Source organism: Bicyclus anynana, chromosome 20, assembly GCF_947172395.1.
Source record: "Bicyclus anynana chromosome 20, ilBicAnyn1.1, whole genome shotgun sequence".
Lineage (NCBI taxonomy): Eukaryota > Metazoa > Arthropoda > Insecta > Lepidoptera > Nymphalidae > Bicyclus > Bicyclus anynana.
In genome coordinates, this window is record NC_069102.1 from 9,644,608 (window position 1) to 9,665,424 (window position 20,817).

General features: G+C 36.0%; 1 protein-coding gene across 12 annotated transcripts in view; it reads right to left on the reverse strand.

Moving 5' to 3' along the window:
- Positions 1-20,817, reverse strand: part of LOC112057979 (potassium/sodium hyperpolarization-activated cyclic nucleotide-gated channel 2) — a 342,833-nt gene that overhangs the window by 4,859 nt on the left and 317,157 nt on the right. For 9 of the 12 annotated variants that reach the window (XM_024098601.2, XM_052887779.1, XM_024098608.2 and 6 more), the window contains 6 exons: positions 4,683-4,846; positions 3,926-4,068; positions 2,632-2,769; positions 1,347-1,448; positions 791-940; positions 20-238 (listed from right to left, as the gene is read on the reverse strand). In XM_024098601.2, coding sequence (XP_023954369.1) covers positions 20-238; positions 791-940; positions 1,347-1,448; positions 2,632-2,769; positions 3,926-4,068; positions 4,683-4,846 — 916 coding nt within the window. The remainder of the gene's footprint in view (positions 1-19; positions 239-790; positions 941-1,346; positions 1,449-2,631; positions 2,770-3,925; positions 4,069-4,682; positions 4,847-20,817) is intronic. The other 3 variants (XM_024098602.2, XM_024098604.2, XM_024098603.2) reach the window with 3 other exon arrangements.

The window sequence follows — 20,817 nt, forward strand, 5'->3', positions numbered from 1 at the left end:
ATAAAATGCTCGTATTTACCTTTTCACGGTACTGTCTTCTCGATGAGTCAAGACTCTGGATGAGGTTGGTAGCGTGACCGAGGAACAAGGCATAGCAAGTGGCGCCAGAAATCATCGAGAGCATGGTGAGCCACATGTCCGTCAGCGACTGAGGCGGAAACCTCCCATACCCGATGCACAGCATGTGGGACATCGCCTTGAACAGCGCCCAAGAGTATTGTTCGAGCCAAAAGGCATCCTGTAAACATGAAATAGATACCAAACATGTATCAAATCAATAAAAAAAACCCAGGTTTAAGTGTTTGTTTCTGTATTTGCTGAGATTATCTAAAAATGATGCAACCTATCTATACTAAAAATTATAACATGGATGGCTCATGAAGGTTTTTAAAGTAAACTCTCGTTAGTAAAGTTAGAGAAAATCTTGTATCTAAATAATAGCCATCTGAATTGATCATACAATAGAACTACATTAATTAGAAAATCGTGTCCTGCATCGTAATATGAAATTCCTTTTCTCTCTTTTAAGAAATTCGTATTTAGATGTCTGGCTTTCGTAATTTGTAATATGTAGATACCCCGCTACCACATAGAGCACGTTAGGCTGTTGATCCAATCCAGGTAACGATCATTAAGCTATCCATAGCATAGCAGTATGGTGGAGCAGCGCGATGACTTCGAAATCCCCTATTTCTATAGTTCTTTTTCTTTATAGTTCCCTTCCCGTTCCATCCTGTCATAATATATGCATTTCAAAAAAACTGTTGTCTCTTGAATTTTTGATACTGACCTGTAACTCATTTATCGCTACCCAAGAATTTGGGGGAAATCCCTGGAGCATCGGAACGAGAAACTGTAGACATCCCGACCAGTGTCCGATCAACAACATCATGCAGATGAGGTTGAATATCCGCATGAACACCGACGCCATGTTGAGGAACTGTGAACAGAACGTGTGACATTAACATCGAGCAGCCGGACAGCATCGCCTCTAAAGGAAGCCGTGCGGACTGCGCGCGACAAGGATGCTCGAGTTCAAGCATCGCCATGATATCTACCGATGGATTCTTAAAGAGTGAGAAATAAAATATGAACGCGTGAGACTTCGTCGTCGAGCGGGCATGCGATCGGCGGGCCTGCGGGCAGAGCGGGCTCGAGCCGCCGCGGCCGGCCCTGCCCGCCGCCGGCGCGCCTCCGCGCGGCTGCCGGGGACGGGGTCGGAGACAGAAACGCCAACGAAAGAGAGGAAGCGAAGCGAGCGCAGCGTGTGAAGGACGCCGGGCGGCGCCGGAGCATGCAAGCGGGCGAACGAGCACATGCGCGCCGGCTGCGCCGACCCTGGTTACCTTAAAGATCAGATTGCTTTTGGTGTCACCCTTCTTTTTGGCGACGTCGGAGCTGAGCCTTCCCCTTCTTTCCGTGCGCTTTTTTTGGAGATTCTGCAAGATCTAGAAAACAAGCGAGAAATACGAGATAGTAGGAAGAGAGCCAGGCGCGCCCGGAGCGCGGGCGGGGTCGGCGGGCGGAGACGTCGCGGGGGTGCGGGTGTCGGCGGGGCGGGGGGCGCGTGCGCACACAGATGCACTAACACCGAGAGGGCTAGGCCCCTAGCTACCGCGGGAGCATGCGGCACCTGCGAGGCGAGGTCGCGCGAGGCGGCGTCGGCGGCGCCCGGCTCGTCGCTCGGCTGCGGAGCGGGGCTCATCTGCACACAACAGCGTCACTGCGACGTCGCCCTTGCCCCACTCCACTCTCCACTCTCACTGACTCTCCGCGCATTACTACTGGGAGTTCACCTACTACGTGGCTGGCTACTAATTATCTGGTACATATCGGTGCATTATTATTTCATTATTTCGCTTCTATCGGCTTCTTGCAAGGGGTGTTCTAGTGATTCCGTCACTAATATTTGATTTACCGTCATTTTCCTAATATCTATCTACGTATAAATGTTTCATTATCTCGGATCAGACGTACAAGTGTAACTACTGTTCGTTGTTTCGCGGGATGTGTCACGCAAGTTTCAATATTACGGAAAGTTCGGCGTCAGCGCATCATCTAAAGGCTTTGAGAAGCGGCAAACACAAAAATCAAATTGGCAAATCAAATATCACGTGAGTGTGGGACGGTTGGGTCGGCAGAGGGCGGACGCGGTACGCGGCGCGGCGCGGCACTGGCGCAAAGAAAGTGACAGATTAGACATCTCAAGTGAGAGCGTGCTCAGGCAGAAACAAGCTTGCAGAGAAGCAGTAGAGAAGTGCAGAGCGGGACATGGGCTCACATACAGTGGAGGGCAGGACAATGGTACAGTAGAGGATAACAACAAACTCCAATGACACGTCATTAGGATCGCTACTGACTAGAAACATTTTAGAATTTTTAATAGTAGATTAACATTTTTGCACACAGTTAAATTTACAAGAATCATTATCGCCAATCAAACATTACACAGACACTTTTAAAAAAAAACATTATAAATATTCCAATATAAATTAATAATATCATTAAAATTATGTTAGTGTCAATCCAATGTTAGTTTATGTGAGCGTAATGTGTTGGTTAGGGCTGTGTTAGTTGGCAAGTAAGAAGATGAGCAAAAAATTCCAAAGCTAGAAGAAATTGGTGGCTTACATATACTTCCTCCCATTGCGAGACATATCTGACGAGCCTGGAAAGTCTGAGCAGTCGTACCAGCGATAAAAGTTTTGCTAACCGTAGTATCCTTAGCGCTCGACCGGCGTGAAGAATTTGAAAGCTTTCACTAAAGTCCTGTGAACATAATCGAAATAATGTTACGACAGTGCTTACACAATCCTTCGATCCTCTCCACGTCGCTAATAGATCTAGAGCGCCAACACGCGAAACCTAACATTTTTATACATTAGAAGTGTACAAAACATGCATACTTGCTGATGCTAACTTATAGGTTTAAAAATATGTCAGCCAAAGAAAAGTGCCGAAGCATTACACTTGACATGTTATAATTATGTTTTAAACAATTTATATTCCATTTGAGATATTGTATAAGTAAAATGTTAGTGAAACTAGAATTTGTACAAGTAGATAATTAAAATTTGCTGAATTTACAAATATTGATGACATCTGTAAAATATTTCATTGCTTTCATATAACATCGCTATCAAAAACTGTTGTTAAAATTAGTAAATGTATTAAGGTACCATGTAAATATTACAATTTGGTCGTGTTGCAGATTTTTGCATAATAGTTAAAACACTGAATACATAGACATACGTGCTGTTTAAGAATATAACAAAAATAAGCTAAAACCAATATAAAGTTGATAATAAAATGCCATTAATAAACATGCTTTCAGTAAAATATATGTTATAGTGATAAGGAATAATTTCAAAGAGATTTACGTGCAAATCAGTAAACATTTTGTGGCTTAAGAAAATCCAGAAGAAGAGAGTGTGTAGTTGTAAGAACAGACAGTGCACAAAGTTGAAATGTGCTCATTAAAGGCCATAACCCTAGAGATAAAGACTTCAGTATCCCATACGATCAGATCACCTAAAGACAAGAGCGATGAAGCGAAGAAGGGTAAAATAGAATGAGTTCACGTCAGATTCATATGGGTTACTAATGATTGAATTCGTGCAGAAACATATTTTATAGCTGTGAAATTTGAAATAAAAATTGAAGATGTATCTAGAGTGCGACAATCAAACCTTTGCAAGGTTTCATAGAAACCTTTACAATACGAGAATATATAACCAAACACGAAGGCGCGTTGAACGTTCTCGTGGCAGTTGGGTAAGAATCACAATGAGAAAAAAATATCACAAAACAAAAATAAAAATTCTCACTATACTGAAATAAAATTAACACCCAAGCTGAAACAGAATCAACAACATAAAAGATAGATTAAAACTAGTAATAGGAACACGGCCAAATTGCAACGTACGTTTACCTGATTGAAGATTAGGAATATATAATCTAGTGGTATGCTAGAGATGAGGTCAAGGAAGAACCACGTCCTCAAATAGTGCTTCGCTATTAACTTTGGATCTAATATCACTTGTTCTGCATTATCTTGCTGCATAATTCCTGGAAAAAAAGGAAATACGGTTGATTTTTTGCTATTATCTTATAGTCCTGTCAATGCAAGTACTATTATTAATTAGAGTAAGAAGTAGAAGTACAATTTTATTGTACTTCTTCTTACCAAAGGAGACGTTACTATTGCAAAATTGTAGTCAAGGATTTAGTAAGTTTAGTTTTATTGACTTTTAGCCATAGTAGTGGTAATTTATTCATAAATGTTCGTATTAATAGTCACAAATCATCATCATCAAAATTATAAATTACCTATATAAATTAATTAAAAAAAAATGTTTTAATTCCATTTTACAATAAAGTAAATGTCATAAATTTTCATTTTCTACGAATTCGTTATAGAAAACATTGTCGACAAACCAAGCTCAAAGTTTCTTTTTAAACGTATTAAGTATTCATTGTATTTTTTACATTTCGCGGATTTATGTTGTTGTTTTTAATTTAAAAAATCTGTTCATTATTTTAATTGACTTTTTTCTAGGTTATGCCACATATCGCAGGGTATTATTTATTCTAAGAAAATTGTGATGTGTGGCATAATGGTAGCAATAAAAATATTTTCTTTCTTTCTAATTGTAAAAATATGTAATAACAAATGTACACACCTGTTCTAAAATTAACAACGATATCTATAAGAAATATGGTGTCCGATAGACAATTAAAGGCTATCCACCGCGTGCTGAGGTCATCGTTGAAGAAGGATATGGCGACGGGGAGAATGATGAGGTTCGCCACCAGCAACAGTAGCATACAGAGATCCCAGTAGAATCTGAAAGTAAATACAAACATAACGTTAGCTACTAATGTATGCATGTATGCAATCCCTTCCTGAATAAATAGGAAGGGATTTCATTGTTTTAATATACTGGCATCACGGAATACAATAGGAATACACGGAATATGGTACTTGGCTAATATTAAATTTAACATAAACAATATTAATTTCGCATAGTACATGGAAATATATCGATATCAATCGCTGACCTCTTCATTTAAAAAATTGGCCAATTTTGTTTTGGCAGTTTTAGAATTATTAAAAAACGATCTAGTAAAACGATAATGAACTATTTAAGAACATTTAAAAAAAGTGTCAACTAGCCTATTGATGATGGCAATATAAAAAGTTAAAGATAATAAGCTAATAAATAATGATATACCTACTCGTAATATTCTACACAATAAGATTCATTTAATATAACCTTTTAAAGCCAGATGTTACAATCGTTCCTATTCTGAACATTAAGAAACACTTTAAGTTAGTTTGTAATTATGCAAAAGTGTCTAGAACAAATCCATCAAGTTCGAGATAAGGCTTAAACATTTTGACAAATCGAAATTAATACGAATCTCATAACCTGTTTTAAACAGATAAAATTATCTAATAAAAGTTTAATAATCACTCACATAAACATAATCATCGTTGAAGTGATTATTAGCTAGCCAGCATCCATACCGACAAAGGCTATTATTCAGAATGTTTTTGTCGGTCGGCCGGCACTTCTGGCAATGTGCTCGAAATGGAGTAAATGACGGTAATTTTACACAATAAGCCAGAAAAATATCCTCGATTACTCCTCTGTCGGTAGGTACTTGAAATTCGAATAACGTGCTCTACATTTTTAACCTTTCAACGCCAATAGATTTATCTTCTTCCTTTTTGTGCCTACGTGTTCATATATTTATAGACTAAACTCCTCCTTATAGCTGACAGTTAAGTATTTTTTATGTGAAATCACAGTAATAATACTTTTTTTTGTGTGTGCTGTGGGTGAAATAAAGAATATTGTAAAGTATATATTATTCAAGGGGCTAAAATACCCTTTATATACGAGGTATTATTAGGGCACCAGCCGGAAGGCGAGGTCTGCTAAAAAGAAACCGAGTTTATAATGGGTTTAGCTCCGCGTGTTACAGTGAAAAGTAGAGTGTAGGGTAAAATGTAAAATGGGTTTTTAGCCCCTTGTATAACAATCTACTATTATTGTGCTCGTAGTTCCTGATTCTCTATGAAATTGAAAATCATAAAAAAATATTTTAGAAATTGGAGTTTAGTTTCACAAAGAGCGCATTTCGAATCCTGATTAGATAATTTTAGAAGGTGGTGCTTTAAAAATTCATTTGAGTTTTTGCAAATTCGATTACTTCGCTACGTACAGATCTTTATGTAGTAAGTTAAATTAAATAACTTACAAGTCTTTATAACGGAAGCAGATGAAAGACCTAAACTTAGGTAAGTGTACTTTTTAGACAATGTCCAACCAAGGCTTACGGTGGACATTGTTTAGTTTAGGCCTTTAAAAATACGACATAATATTTACGACTACTAAAAGCAGAAATATTATTTAACAGTGAAACAAAAATAAGTGTAGGTAAGCGCTGCTGGACATAAAACTGATTTTATTATTGTGGTTATGATGTGATAAACAATTTATTTGCTATGATTTCAGAGTAGGGTGTATTGATAATAGTTGACGAGGCCTAGTATTTTTACCGTAAATATTTCAGTTCAGATCTTAAGAATTACCATTGTTCAGAATTATTTATTATATTATACATATACGTATGTATATGTAGTATATAAATTATAAGGAAACCTGCATACCTACCTAAGAATTTTCTTAATTCTCTTCGGGCGAGAATTCTGCCAATCCGCATTGGGCCAGTGTGGTGGACTATTGGTCTTACCCCTCTTATTCTGATAGGAGAATCGTGGATTGATAATAATGATGATGATGATATTGATATAAATTTATAATTGATAAATTCAGCTGTCTTAGTACCTACACAGGCTATACTATAGCGTTACTTTGGGGCTAAATAGTCTATTCTTCTATTCTAGTCTATTGTTTTAGTAATATCATGTCGGTTGACAACAATATAATTGTAAAGTTTGCAATACCTACATTATAAGTAAACGTGTGTTTTAAAATGACAGTAGCAGAGGCGGTAGTTAATCCGGTGTAATTAGGAGCTACGAGGCAAATGTGGAAACACGCAAATCAAGCCTAAATGCAGCCCGAGCGCGCTCGTCAGCGGATTTAGCGGAAGGCTTTTGTTTGTGTTTCATTTTAAAATTTAATCCTAAGCTAGAATAGGCTGTACTTACACTCGTCTCTCGTCTCGTTTATGAACGGTAGCATATTTTGCTCTCATACTTTATTTAGCTTTAGCTTATATACATTTTTGATGTGCCGCCGAACATCTATGGCCGCACGTAAAACCGATTTTTGGCGACGCGTCGCCACGCCAGAAATCGGTTTTACCATGGTATATATTATATACAGTCTATATGCAGACGTGTGTACAGTGTGGCGACGCGTCGCCATGCGCAATCGACTGTGCGATTCTCTCCCACTCGATCCGGCGTTAAGCCATCTCTCTCGCTACACTGAGCTCGGATACCTACCTATAGTGTATATTTCGTAATGTATACAGTGTTGTTTAACTTTTATAAAATAATGTCGATGTTTCACATCTGACGGCTCACTTTTTTTTTATTCTCTACAAGTTAGCCCTTGACTACAGTCTCACCTGATGGTAAGTGATGATGCCATCTAAGATGGAAGCAATCTGATGGAAGATTGTATGTATGATTAAGATTTGATGTTGATTGTGTAGGATGACATCCACACTCCTTTCGGTTTCAACACGACATCGCACCGGAACGCTAAATCGCTAGGCGGTACGTCTTTGTTGGTAGGGTGGTAACTAGCGACGCCCGAAGCCTCCCACCAGCCAGACCTGTACTAATTAAGCTGTCACCTATGTCTAGATTTACGGTATTTATACCTAAACGTATAAAATTTAAAGGTACTAACTTTTCGCCTAAAACCATTTCCTACGTCCATAAATAAATTACAGTGCATAGCGTGTTAAAATACTTCATTTCCGTGTAAAAATTTCTGTATAAACTAGGTTCGCAGTAAAATCTCTGTTGAATTTTGAAGGTTTTTGTGAGATGAGATTTTTTTTTTAAATAAATAGGTTAGTCACGCGACACCACGTTTATTTAGGTTCAGCTCTTTATCTGATCTGTGACATTCTAACTAATGTTCAATCTGTGATTATATTTCTAATAGTTTAAAATCATCGATCTCCTATTAAAAAGTGGATGCACAATCAGCGACCAAAAAACGTCCACACTGAATGAGTGCCAAACACAACTTCTTGGCACTCAATTCAAGTAGTCGCAATTGCAAATTTAACCTTAAACTCAATCCTTGAAGTTAAGATTGCTCTGAATTTTGGATTTTATTGGATATTGGACTATATTTTAAGGCCTTTAGGAATAGTTTTCTTTACCAATATAGCGGTAAGAATTTTGAGTTTAAATGATTACCATACATCATAATAAAATTGAACTGTCTGTCTGTGATTTCAAGATAACTGTGTTTTCTCCAGTGTGACAGGCTTTTTTTAAAAAAAAAATTGTCGTTCTGTTTGTCCGGGCTAATCTCTGGATCGGCTAAACCGATTTAAACAGGACTTTCACTGGTAGATAGAAGAGGTCTTTGAGCAACATAAAGGCTACTTTTTATTCCGGAAAAATCGACATTTCCCGCGGGATTTACGAAAACTGAATTTCGGCTCACTGTTGAGCACGAATCTCCTCTCAGAATGTAATGGTTGCTGGCCCATTGCGGATTGGCAGACTTCACACACGTAGAGTATTTAAAATTTATCTCAGGTATGCAGGTTTCCACACGATGGTTTTCCTTCACCGTTTGAGACACGTGATATCTAATTTCTTAAAATGCACATAGCTGAAAAGTAGGAGGTGCAGGCCCTGGATTGGATTCGAACCTACGTCCTCCGAATTGAAGGTAGAGGTCATATACACTGGGCTATCACGGCTCACGGGTACAAAATTTGTACCCGTTAGTATGTATTAACTAAACTTTAGGGCTAAATTCAAGTATGTAGGTAAATGTAAGTCAGATGAATTGAAGTTAAAAAAGTTAGTTAAGTAATTAGTTAAGCTCTGTGTAAAAGTCCACCTAGGTGGTTCAGGAAAACTACGGTAGAACCACATTCAAAACCGGCGGATTAATAAATTACTTAAACCGCGGTTCTGTTCGCAGTTTATGGTCTCATGTATTTCGTGGCTTTAATCATGGCATTAAATTTTATATTAGTGCCATTACCAGTACGTACGGATGCAAGATTGATCGTAAATTTGATGAGATATGTAGGGCATTTTTATGGTTTCCTTAGTACTATCATTAGCCATCAACAGGTATTTTTATTACCTAATCTGTTTGACTATTCAATAAGTGCTGATGAAGTAATATCATCGGGTCTTGTTTATTATTGGTTGACGTATGACTGTTGTCGTTATTGGGGGAGGAAGATAATATAGCATCTGGACATCGTGTTTTAGTTCGTTGATGACACTCCCATGATATGCGGGCGACGGGGGGAAAGACTGCGTGGGTTTTTCATTCATCGCTACACGCCCCCCGGCTCGCGCAGGCCATCGGGTGTGTTATGAACTTATAGTTACTATATTAGCTATAGTGTATAGGTCTTCCCGGACTTCACTGCAATTTCCCCTGATGTTAAGAGATGCAGTTATCTAAGATGATTTAGCTGACTTATTTGGAAAACGTTGGTTAGTAAACCCTGACTGTCTTCTACGCGGCCTAATCATCATATCAGCCGATGGACGTCCACTACAGGACATAGGCCTTTTGTAGGGATTTCTAAACATCACGATACTGAGCCACTGCATCCAGCGAATCCCTGCTACTCGCTTGATGTCGTCAGTCCACCTGGTGGGGGGTCGACCAACATTACGCTTTGTGCCAACCAACCAACACGCGGTCTAATACAGTTGTTAAATAAATAAAAAATAAATAAATTACAGATGTTAATCAAGCATTAAGACCGCCTTTGCACAGTTGTAAGTGTTTTTCTTTTGTGTTATTCCACAATTATAATATTTATAGCCTCAATAGCTCAACGGTGAGACCGGACTCATCACCGAGGGGTGGTGATTCGATCCCCGCCCCGTTGGACTATTGTCATGCCCACTCCTAATACAGTCTTTCCCGACTAGTTGGAGGGGAATTGGGAATATTTAAAAAAATTATATTATATTAATATCATTGTTATTCCACCTCCAGCGCGAAAATCTAAGAAAATTTTGATTGTATTTTAATAAATGATTCACACTTCTCATTTCTAGTCCAGGTAAGGCCACTAAAATGACTCATAAATTACATTACTCATTAGTAGTTCATTTAACTTTTACTGATTCTCAGAATCCGTTGGAAGGTAAATCGAGATGAGAGATGACTCGCATTCGCAGATCGCATAAGAGGTTATCGAACGATTTCCTAGAAATATACATAATCTATATATTCTATATCTTTACTAATATTATAAAGTTGAAGAGTTAGTTTGTTCGATTGAAAAAAAAAAAAATCTCTGGAACTACTGGTGGTCCGATTTGAAAAATTCTTTCAGTGTTAGATAACCCATTTATCGAGAAAGGCTATATATTATCCCCGTATTCCTACGGGAACGGGAACCACGCGAGTGAAACCGCGCGGCGTCAGCTAGTATAGAATAAATTCACTGTTTTTATCTGCTTTATGTATAACAACGAGACAAGATTTTTTATAATTTTGTTTGTAGCGTACCTATAGGTTCGGAAGATATAGACTGATTTAAATATATCCAAACAACCGGTTATCAGAGCTCCAGAGTGAGAAACCTCCTCACAATACACGCGGTCTCAAGGATCACTGCCTTTTGTATCCGACCCACGATCCAGCAGTTAAGCGAAATATTATTATTATTATTTAATTATATAATTACGGAGAACTGCAATGCACACATATCCGGGTCATTGCACAAGAGAGTAATGCGACCCGGATATCGGCCCCACGTGATAACATGCCCCGATGATCATTAGCGACACTGACTGACCTTGTTCTGACGTCAAAGCCTGAAGTGCTTTACACTTGGGATAATTATTAGAAAACTATAAATTACTAGCAGACTCAACAAACGTTGATCTGCAATATCTATAAAATATTGCTTTCAAACTCATACAAAAATACTAAAATAATGATCACTTTTAAAAATTAATATTGCGAGTAGTGAGGAGGAAATACTTGGCGCTCAGATGAATTACATAGGTACCTGCCTCGTTAGACGGTACTATCAAGAATCAACGATCTTGGCGTTTATAAAAACTGTTTCAATAGAATCGATGCTTCATTGTTGTAATCGTATCCGTCGTGTAAAGATCTCCTTAAAAATGCCAGTTTGTGTAGTAAGTGGCATTAAAAATGGTCTACAACTTCTAGTTTATTATAAGATGAAGTTACGTCTCATTTGTATGTATTTCCAAAATAAATTATATTAAACAATATCTAAAAATAATCGATTCATTAGCCGGAATAGCAAACCATCGATCAAGTAATCGAATACTCTGTGTAACGAGTGTAAGCGATGTGTATAATCATTTGTGTAGAAATTACACGTGTGTGTATTGCGAATCAAATTTATAGTACGGTGTAGTTTAAGGACACAAAATATATTTATTGGTGTTAACGATTTTAGATGTGTGAGTTTACTTCGTCCCCCTCAAAAAACGACAGAAAATTTTGAGATAGTGAATTTGGGTGCTTTGTGGAACACGAACACAGATAAGATTAATTACACAAATATTTTACGTAATATTCGGGATCTAAATACTACATGACTTCTGCGACCCTGGCGACACTTCTTTTTGGGGCTGGAGCGTAAAAAAGAATTATAATCGGTCTAGCCGTTTCAGTACAAGTAGATAAATAAATAAAAATTGAATTATTAAACCGAAACCGTAGGTGATTTGCACTTGACCTATTTTTAACCTATTTGCGTTAAACGTGGTTAAACTTTCATAATAACTTAGGACTAGGTTTATAAATTGCTCGGTTGATTAGAGCCGGCAGACGATATTGTTCGCTTTGTGCCTCAAGCGGCTTCATGAGGTTTATTGTTGCTGAGGGAGGTAATTCAGGCCCCACGTCTAACAAACTACCTCACAGGCTTACAGATTATTTATAGCTTTCGCTTCTGATATAGCGTATCTGTAGGTATTTTATGTACTTCTACCTGACGCATTTGGTAGGTAATTTACTTATGAAGATTAAATTCAAGTCACAAAAATAAAAATAAAATATTTAAGGGTGGTTCAACCTTATCATTAATTAGGGGCATTAAAAATAAATGTTGACTGATCGTAAGTCCTACCCGATATGAGAACAGAATTTCATAAAAATCGGTCCAACCGTTTCCGAGGAGTTTGGTAAGAAATACCGCGACACGATAATTGGAATCTGTAAGGTCCCTTGTCCTTACTGTCCGCTCTCTCCCACTACCGGTGTATATATACACAAACACTACAGAATCGAATTAAAAATTATTATTAATCGTGTAAAGTTTCATTACTACTAACACCCAAATCCCTACTAAAACTAACACATACTACGACATATTTGACTCGATTTTCAATTAGCCCAAAGTGTGGCGCCAATTTAATTACATTAAGTGCTGTGCTGTGGTATCTTGTAGTAAGAAAAAGGGTTACCTACGTTGCAGGAAAATTTAAAGTAAACATTTTGCTTCTGTAGCTAGGTGTGTAATAAATTTCAGTTTATAGGCACATCTCAGTATCGCAAGTAGGTTAAAGTTGGCAATTATTGATACTTCACAGTATTCCGATATACTTACTTACATCATGGTTAGGCTTAATTTAAAAACAAATAACTTAGACACTATATTAATAAATGCTCACTGATTGGACGGATCATCTAAACTAATAATAATATTATAAAGAAATAATCCAATTAGCTTAAAAACTACTCGATCGATTTTTAAAATTCTTTTACCATTTTATAATAGGTACATTGTCTACTAATAACAAAGGCTTTATTATATCTCTGTAATCCAACGGGAAAGGAACTAAGCAAGTGAAACCAAGGGGAGGATTTAACAATACAAACTACAAAACTTAAGAACTTAAGAAATAAGAAAGCCGAGAAAAGGATCCTTAAATATTTTTACATAATTTTTACTAAGTCCACACATCTTCAATAAATACTACCTATCGAGTATCGGTCTATTTACTTCTCTGTCTTCGATTTATGCTATACATTTATAAACATACGTATTTTTGAACGATACTCAAATAGGAGAATTCTAAATTAGAAACTCATAAACGAACTGCCTATCCATCAATAAACTGGCACTGTGTTTGCGGAAAACTCAACCGCGCGCCTATCAATCCTAAACACAATATGAATAGAGAGTTGCCAATATGGCTATATTTTTATATTACGCAATGAAGGTTGAAATTAAGTTTTTCTAGTTTAAATATAAATTGATATTGCTATCATATTGTCGTTTACAATGGGGATGATGACTAGGTTTGAATATATTGACTTTCATTAGACATTTGGGTAAATAAGGCAATATTAACTAACTTAACTATACCAATAAACAAAAATGGTCTGGAAGTTTACAAAATAAATAAGATATATTAAAAATCTTTTATCGTAATTAGATGTAAATTCATAAAATTTTAGCTTCCCTACATTATACAGGACATTTTTCAATATAATGAACTATAAACATAAACACACAAAATATAACAAAGATATTTGTAATTTTGTTTGAACGCCCATACAAATCTAACGAACATTATGATCAACGACGTCATTAATTCGTGCCATTTTGTATGTGGCATTTTTCAGGGCATTGCCGGAAATATGACCCTTTTAAATCCCTGTAGCTCCGAAAGTAATGATAGATATCCTGCGTTAGGTACTTATACAAATTTACTTTACTATTAGCATACCTACTCATAATTTATATACAATTAAAAAAAATGTCAACATCCCTGTTAGGTAGGTACTTGTCTTAAGTTGATTAGACGACGCCAGTAGCAATTAAACAATTAGGTTGAAGTTGAAGTTGAAGTAGGAAAGTAAATTAAAGTTCAATTAAGTAGAATAACTAGAAAGTTCAACGAAGTTGCAGTTTGTTTCAAGTAAAAAAAAGCAACATTGGTAGGTTTTATTAATGCCATTTTCAAAAATCTGTTAGGCACTGTTACTGAAACGTAACCGCATGATTACTATTTTATTAGTGATTATTTAAAGAAAGAAAATTCAAAATATAACAAATTACATAAGTAGAAACATAATACTTAATTAGGTATGTAACTATACATATAATTAATTGAGTATTATTCCAGAGCCTAATGTTTTTTAGGCCAATAAAAATAAAATAAAGTTCATCAAATATTACTAACATAAACTATCTGGCTCTTTAAAGAATATTGTAACAAGGTTTCGTTTTTGTACTACGTTCGGAACCCTAAGAAAGCACAAAAACTCACACTTACACACGTAGATAAAGAATATTCCCAGGTAGATATGTAGGTTTCCTCACGATCCTTCATCAGTTAAAGTATGTGATACCTACTTATTAACCGAAAAGTTGGAGATGCGTGGGGAATTCGACCTTACGCTCTCTGAATCAAAGAGGTCATATCCACTGGGCTATCATGGCTTCACATGGAATAGTACACAGTAATAATAACATAATAATGATATTATAATGTACATAACAGAGCACAAAGCCGTAAAATGACAGAGCATATAAAGCGTAACTGTATCAACTTGTGCAAAACGATTTGCACAAAAGCACGCAATTATTTGCTAGCCTGATATTATGGTGAAACGATTATCATTAACGCCCGAGCGATGTTTTTGTACCAGAATGTGTGACACAAAGGAGGAATGTAGGTATATGTTGATCAGTCTAGTGCCTAGTGGGAGTTTTCAATATTTTCATACTGTTACTATCACGTTGACGTTTTCGCAAATGTATATGGAATTGAAACAGTTGTGCAGTAGTGCCACTAGATGGCGCTGTTTCAATTCCTTAGAAATTCGCGTTTAAGTTACGTGACGGTAACAGTATCAAACTGCCATTAGGCCCTCTGTTCACACGTGGCGCTCTGTGGTAAGCGTTTTTTTTTTTTTATTTTCATAATAGACTTGCGCTTGACTACAACCATGTCTGGTGGAAAGCAATGATGAGGTCTAGGTTGGAGCGCGCTTGCCTAGAAAAAACCTATCCACTCTTGTCTTGAAGGTGCACAAATCATAAGTGTTAGGAAACACAGAAGCCGGAAGGGCATTCCACATCTTCGCTGTTCTTATTAGAAACGTCGATGCGAAACGTTTCGTGCGAGTCGACTGGACATCGACAACAAAAGGGTGCCAATTAACAGATACGCAACATACTTATCTGACGCATCGCATCAAACGGATTTTTAGTTTTACTGAAGACTAGTGGGCGCCCGCGACTTCGTCCACCCTTAGGCCTCTTTAATCCAGCCCTTACAGTAGTATCGCTATAAAAATGGAGTAACTTCTCCCGTTTTCCCAACATTGCTCTTCACTGCTCTGCTCCTATTTATCGAAGCGTGATGAAAAGTATACTATAACCTGCCCAGAAATATGAAGTCTAATTGTACCGTATACCGTACCGTATGAATATAGTTGTTTCGTTAAAATCCGTTGTGTAGACAGACAGGCTTAAATTTTACTTATTGCATTTTTGGCATCAGTATCGTTCTCTAATCACCCCCTGATAGTTATTTTGGAATACATTTTATGTACAGAATTGACCTTTCTAAAGATTTATTATAAGTTTAGATAAAATCCGTTCGATGCGGATCTATGGACTGCAGCTAAAAACCAAACTCGCGAGCCGGTTTTGATTCTTCGAGTCAATCTATTCGTTCGAGTCGCGCGAGGGTCACAAAAGAAAGACAGGACAGTAATAATAATAACACATTACAATTCATTTTAGCGGCAACCAGACGCTTTAAGAAAAAAAAAAGTAAAAACTTACTGTCGAATTACGAACCCCCTGCTTATTTGAAATGGGTTACAAGAACTACGTATATCACGTGGGGTTAAATTTTTAACTTCCAAATTTATTGGTAAATAAAATATTTTATGACGTCTTTTCCGGCTAAAAATCATATCAATGCTGAGAAATTATAGGTATATATATTAATTTTAAGGTTATCAAAGGCCATCAACATTGATAAAAAGTCAACAATGCAATAATTTATAAAACTTTATATGACAAAAAAATTAAAAAAGTACTTTTAATAAGTAAATAAACTTGTATTAGGTGACATTTTATATAAACTTTAACACTGTATTCAAGGAATCAACAAAAAGTGATAATACAAACGTTTATTCATATAGGTTCTAACTCACGCTAACGAAATGTTTATTCCCCAGAGGTATATATACGACCGCTTCGCTCATACAAGCGGGGAGTCCGTTTCTACACAGTAAGACAGTGACACGGAGCGCTGTGCTAAACTCCGTATCAGCCCATGTGCTTTCGCGCAGTCTGGGTCGTACTGCGGCGAATTTCGGTTTCCTAGAGTTTGGTGTCGCTCTAGTGAAGTTTCGTGGCTTAGAGAACGTTTCTCAAGCAATGTGAATCCAAGCCCTGAGTGGCTTTCGATGTGTAATAGCCCCGAGTGGCTTTAAAGGACTGCAGGAACGAAGTGTTTCCTCGCCACCACTGATGTAGAAAATTTGACTTCCTTTTGTTTTTTTTTATGAATAATTGGAAAAAAAAAATCAAAAAAAAAAAACTGGACACAGAAAAATATGTACAAATTGGATTTAATTTTCAATTAGTCACTGGATTGTATTTATTTTAACTTTTTAAAATATTACATGTTTAAATTTACTGTCAGAAGGCACCTGTTATGAAGACATTAATATGATATTTAGGTTCACCTAAATAATGTCAAGGCCAAAGTATTTTTAGATCTATTATTGCGATATAGCTGTATCTGGCACACATATATTATTTGATAAAAAAAATATAGGTACCTATAGCTCTAATTATATTGGCAACTGCTTATCTAAACTTCGTTTTTTTAGAATTGCAAAATTTTGTAAACAAATATGGCCGTATTCATCATTGACATTAGTTGTGACGTCATCCTAGGGATGGGCCGTTGATGAACTATATCGAGAATTAACTACTACTAATCGAATTTTATATCAATTGTGAAAAAATCACTTTACTTAAAAACTCACTTCTAAGTTGGCAACACTAATCACACAGTCAAAATACGCGCGATATTAACTATCTACCTCTTTCTGTTGCATATTAATTAATATCTATCAAATAACATTTTTTTCACTTGTATCTGTTTGTTATAAATTAAAAGAGTACTAAAAAATTTAGGCAGTACTTGTTAACGCATTATCTTTTTTTAACATATAAGTACGTAACTAACTAAACAGCGCTATGAAAAAAATACTTTATTCAAATTACTCAATTACGATATCGATACTGAACGGAATACATTCGATATTTACAATCGGTAAATCGTTCATTTTTAATCTGTGGTGACAATTTTACTTGGCACAACCTTAGAGAGACGAAACGTCAAATTAACATTTAAATGTAATCTGTGTGCATAATTTCGTGTTTAATTTCGTTTATTTCTAAAAATTTTGATTAAACCCTGTGTAAATTAAAAAAATGTTACGTTTGTATGATTCTCCATAGGTGGATTGTAAAGGACAAAGTGTTTGTGCGTGTTTTAATAGTTTGATGGTTCTGAAAACTGTTATGAAAGTTTGGCATCGACAAAAGGGTTTGTTTATTTACCAAATAGCGCAATTCAATCTGGACATGGTATATACTTCTATACTAATATTATAAAGAGGTAAAGTTTGTAAGTTTGTCACATTTTTTAAATGGGGTAATCTTCGGAACTACTGGTCCGATTTTAAAAATTCTTTCACCAGTAGAATGCTACATTATCGGGGAGTGCTATAGGCTATATTTTATATTGGTATCATATATATTAGCTGAGTTATCACAGTTTTTGTCATACAGGTCGGACTGAAAATCCTCTTAAACAGACTTATTCGCATGCGCTGCCTTAACTATTGTGTAAAATTGAAATTAATGTATGGAGGCTTTATGTATCTTTAAAAGTTCTACAAAAAAGTCCGCGACACTATATATCTATCTTCTATATTTTAGCAGATATAGTACCTTTTGTGTTTTAAAAATTATTAATTTTATATACTTAGGTTTGCGTCATTATTTATACAACTAAACTTTAATCCTTATTAAAATAAATTATTTAATAATCACAAGGATATTATGGAGATAAGATTTGCCCTTTACAATATGTTAATTACTTATATAGTTTCGGAGATAATACAAAATTTCTAAAAGACGCAGAAATTCCGCTATATGACGCCCGGCGCTTTAATTTACGTAGTTCCCGTTCCCGTGTGAATATGGGGATCAAACATAGCCTATGACACTCGCAAATAACGTAGCTTTCTATTGGTAAAACAATTTTCCTAATCGGTCCACTAGATCCAGAGATTACCTCCTACAACCACACGAACTTTATTTATTTAGGGGTATGGTAGGGGTAGGGTTAGGGTAGGGGTAGTGGTAGGGTAGGGGTAGGGTACGGTAGGGGTAGGGTAGGGTAGGGGTAGTAGTAAAGTTGACATCGAAATTTACGCGGACGAAGTCGCGGGCGTCCGCTAGTTTTCAATATATTACGAGTCTAAACTCGACGAGGAAGGAATCCTTAAACTGAGTTCCTGTTCTGACTTTATCATATCTTTTTTTCTAGATGCTTTAGTTTACAAGCACTTTTTAAAAACGTTAGCTAATGATATAAGACTAATCGAACTACAAGCTGCAATGGATCCAATTTAGCTTCACAAAGTCTTTTACAAACTGCTCAATTTAAATAATAGATAGTAAAAATGTGTTACATTCTAGTTTAGATAAACTATTTTGCAACTATTATGTGAAACAGCATTTGCTAAAGGTCAAGATAGTAGCACAAGCAGCTCAAGCACCCTCGACCGCTCTCACGCTATTCTCATTCCAAACGGAAACACAATATTATTGTGATATCATTGTGTCATTCAGTTTGCAACAGCACTTCAATTTTCGATACATTTGATTCCTAGCATCGTTGAGTCAAGTGTCTGCCAAGTGACACAAAACCAGTCAAGTGCGAGCCGAACTCGAGCACGAAGGTTTCTGTACCAAATTAATGATTAATTAAAAATGAGGGTATAAATTAATGATAAATTAAAAATGAGGGTATAAATCGCTAGTAATTTTACACCTAATAATAGTATTTAACAAACAAATTAAATTACATTTAATTTAATTTGTAAGTAAAATGTAATTTAATATTTTTTTATATAAATTTTTAATAGTGTTTAGTATCATATTTTGTATTTTAATAACATTGGTAAAAAAGGACAAATAAATTATTGAGACAAAAAAATACCATTATGTACCTTTTTTAAGATTAATGAAAATTGATTAATAAGCTTAGAATGATTAGACGTAGTTAATATAAGTATTCTATGTAACAATTCCTAAAAAAAAACAATACATAATTTAAAATAAATAAGTTATGATCACTTCTAATTTATTTGTATTAATACGGTTACCTGGAAAATATCACTTCAGTGATAAGGCCGACGTTATACCATTGTTTGTATTTTCACTTAATTAGTTTCGTAAAATTTTGTTCTTTTTTTTCCGAGATTCTCATCTAATTTTGACTATTTAAACTGGGTTAACTACTATTTTCCATAATAGCAATTTAATGGTCGATACTAAGATTCGTTTTATTCCTAAGCTAAGTGATAAATGTAAAAAAAACACATAACTGAAAAGTTAGGGGTGCATATGCCCCGGATCGGATTTGAACCTACGCCCTCCAAATCGAAGGCACAGGTCATATCCACTAGGCTGGGTGCCTACTATTGCGATGCGGTGGTGTAACTTTGCCGGTAGGGTGGTAACATGTCAAGGCCGAAGCCTTCCGTACCACCATATAGACATGAACCAAATTAGAAAACATGAAATCTTGAATTTACCCGAATAATAAATCAAACCAAATCTTACAGATGCCAATACAAGCAAATCATTGCGCCAAGGCAAGCTTTTCGAGCAGAAATTGCTACTTTAATGTACATAGAAATAAAATCTGTGTAGTCCAAAACTTAATATCTATCGAAATGTAGCAGTAGTCTGAGAAACTCCAGATGGCTTTAGGTCAAGACTCGAGTACACACGCCTAAAGCGTTCTCGGACGCCCTCAGTCTATTCTCGTCACAAACTGAAATGCGATATCATTGTGGGATACCCATTCCACAATACGTACATAGAGATTTTGATACATTTGACACAGACTCCGCAGAGCCAGGTGATAGACATTTAGAAAAAAATATCACTATACTATAGCCCTAGTTGTTGTGTACTGTTTACCAACAAACAAATTAGCAAATAAGGTAGAAAACGCATGATATTTCATAATTTATTTATTTTAAACTGCCAAGGAAAACATGAAAAAATTATACTTAATACTTAGATGGTTGTGGGGCTTGACCCTTAAAACCTGCTACCTCCATAAGCCATCACGGTCCAAACTCCATAATTAGTTATTAACTCCGTACATACAGTAAGAGCATGAGCTGACAAAAGAGATGGTCCAAAATTGTATGGAGTCAGATCAGTCATTGTACCCTGGGGAAAGTAAAAGAAAATATTTGTTTTAACTATTTTTGATTATACAAATGTACGAATTTACTTTAATTCTTTCGAAATAATATTCATTAACTCCCAAGA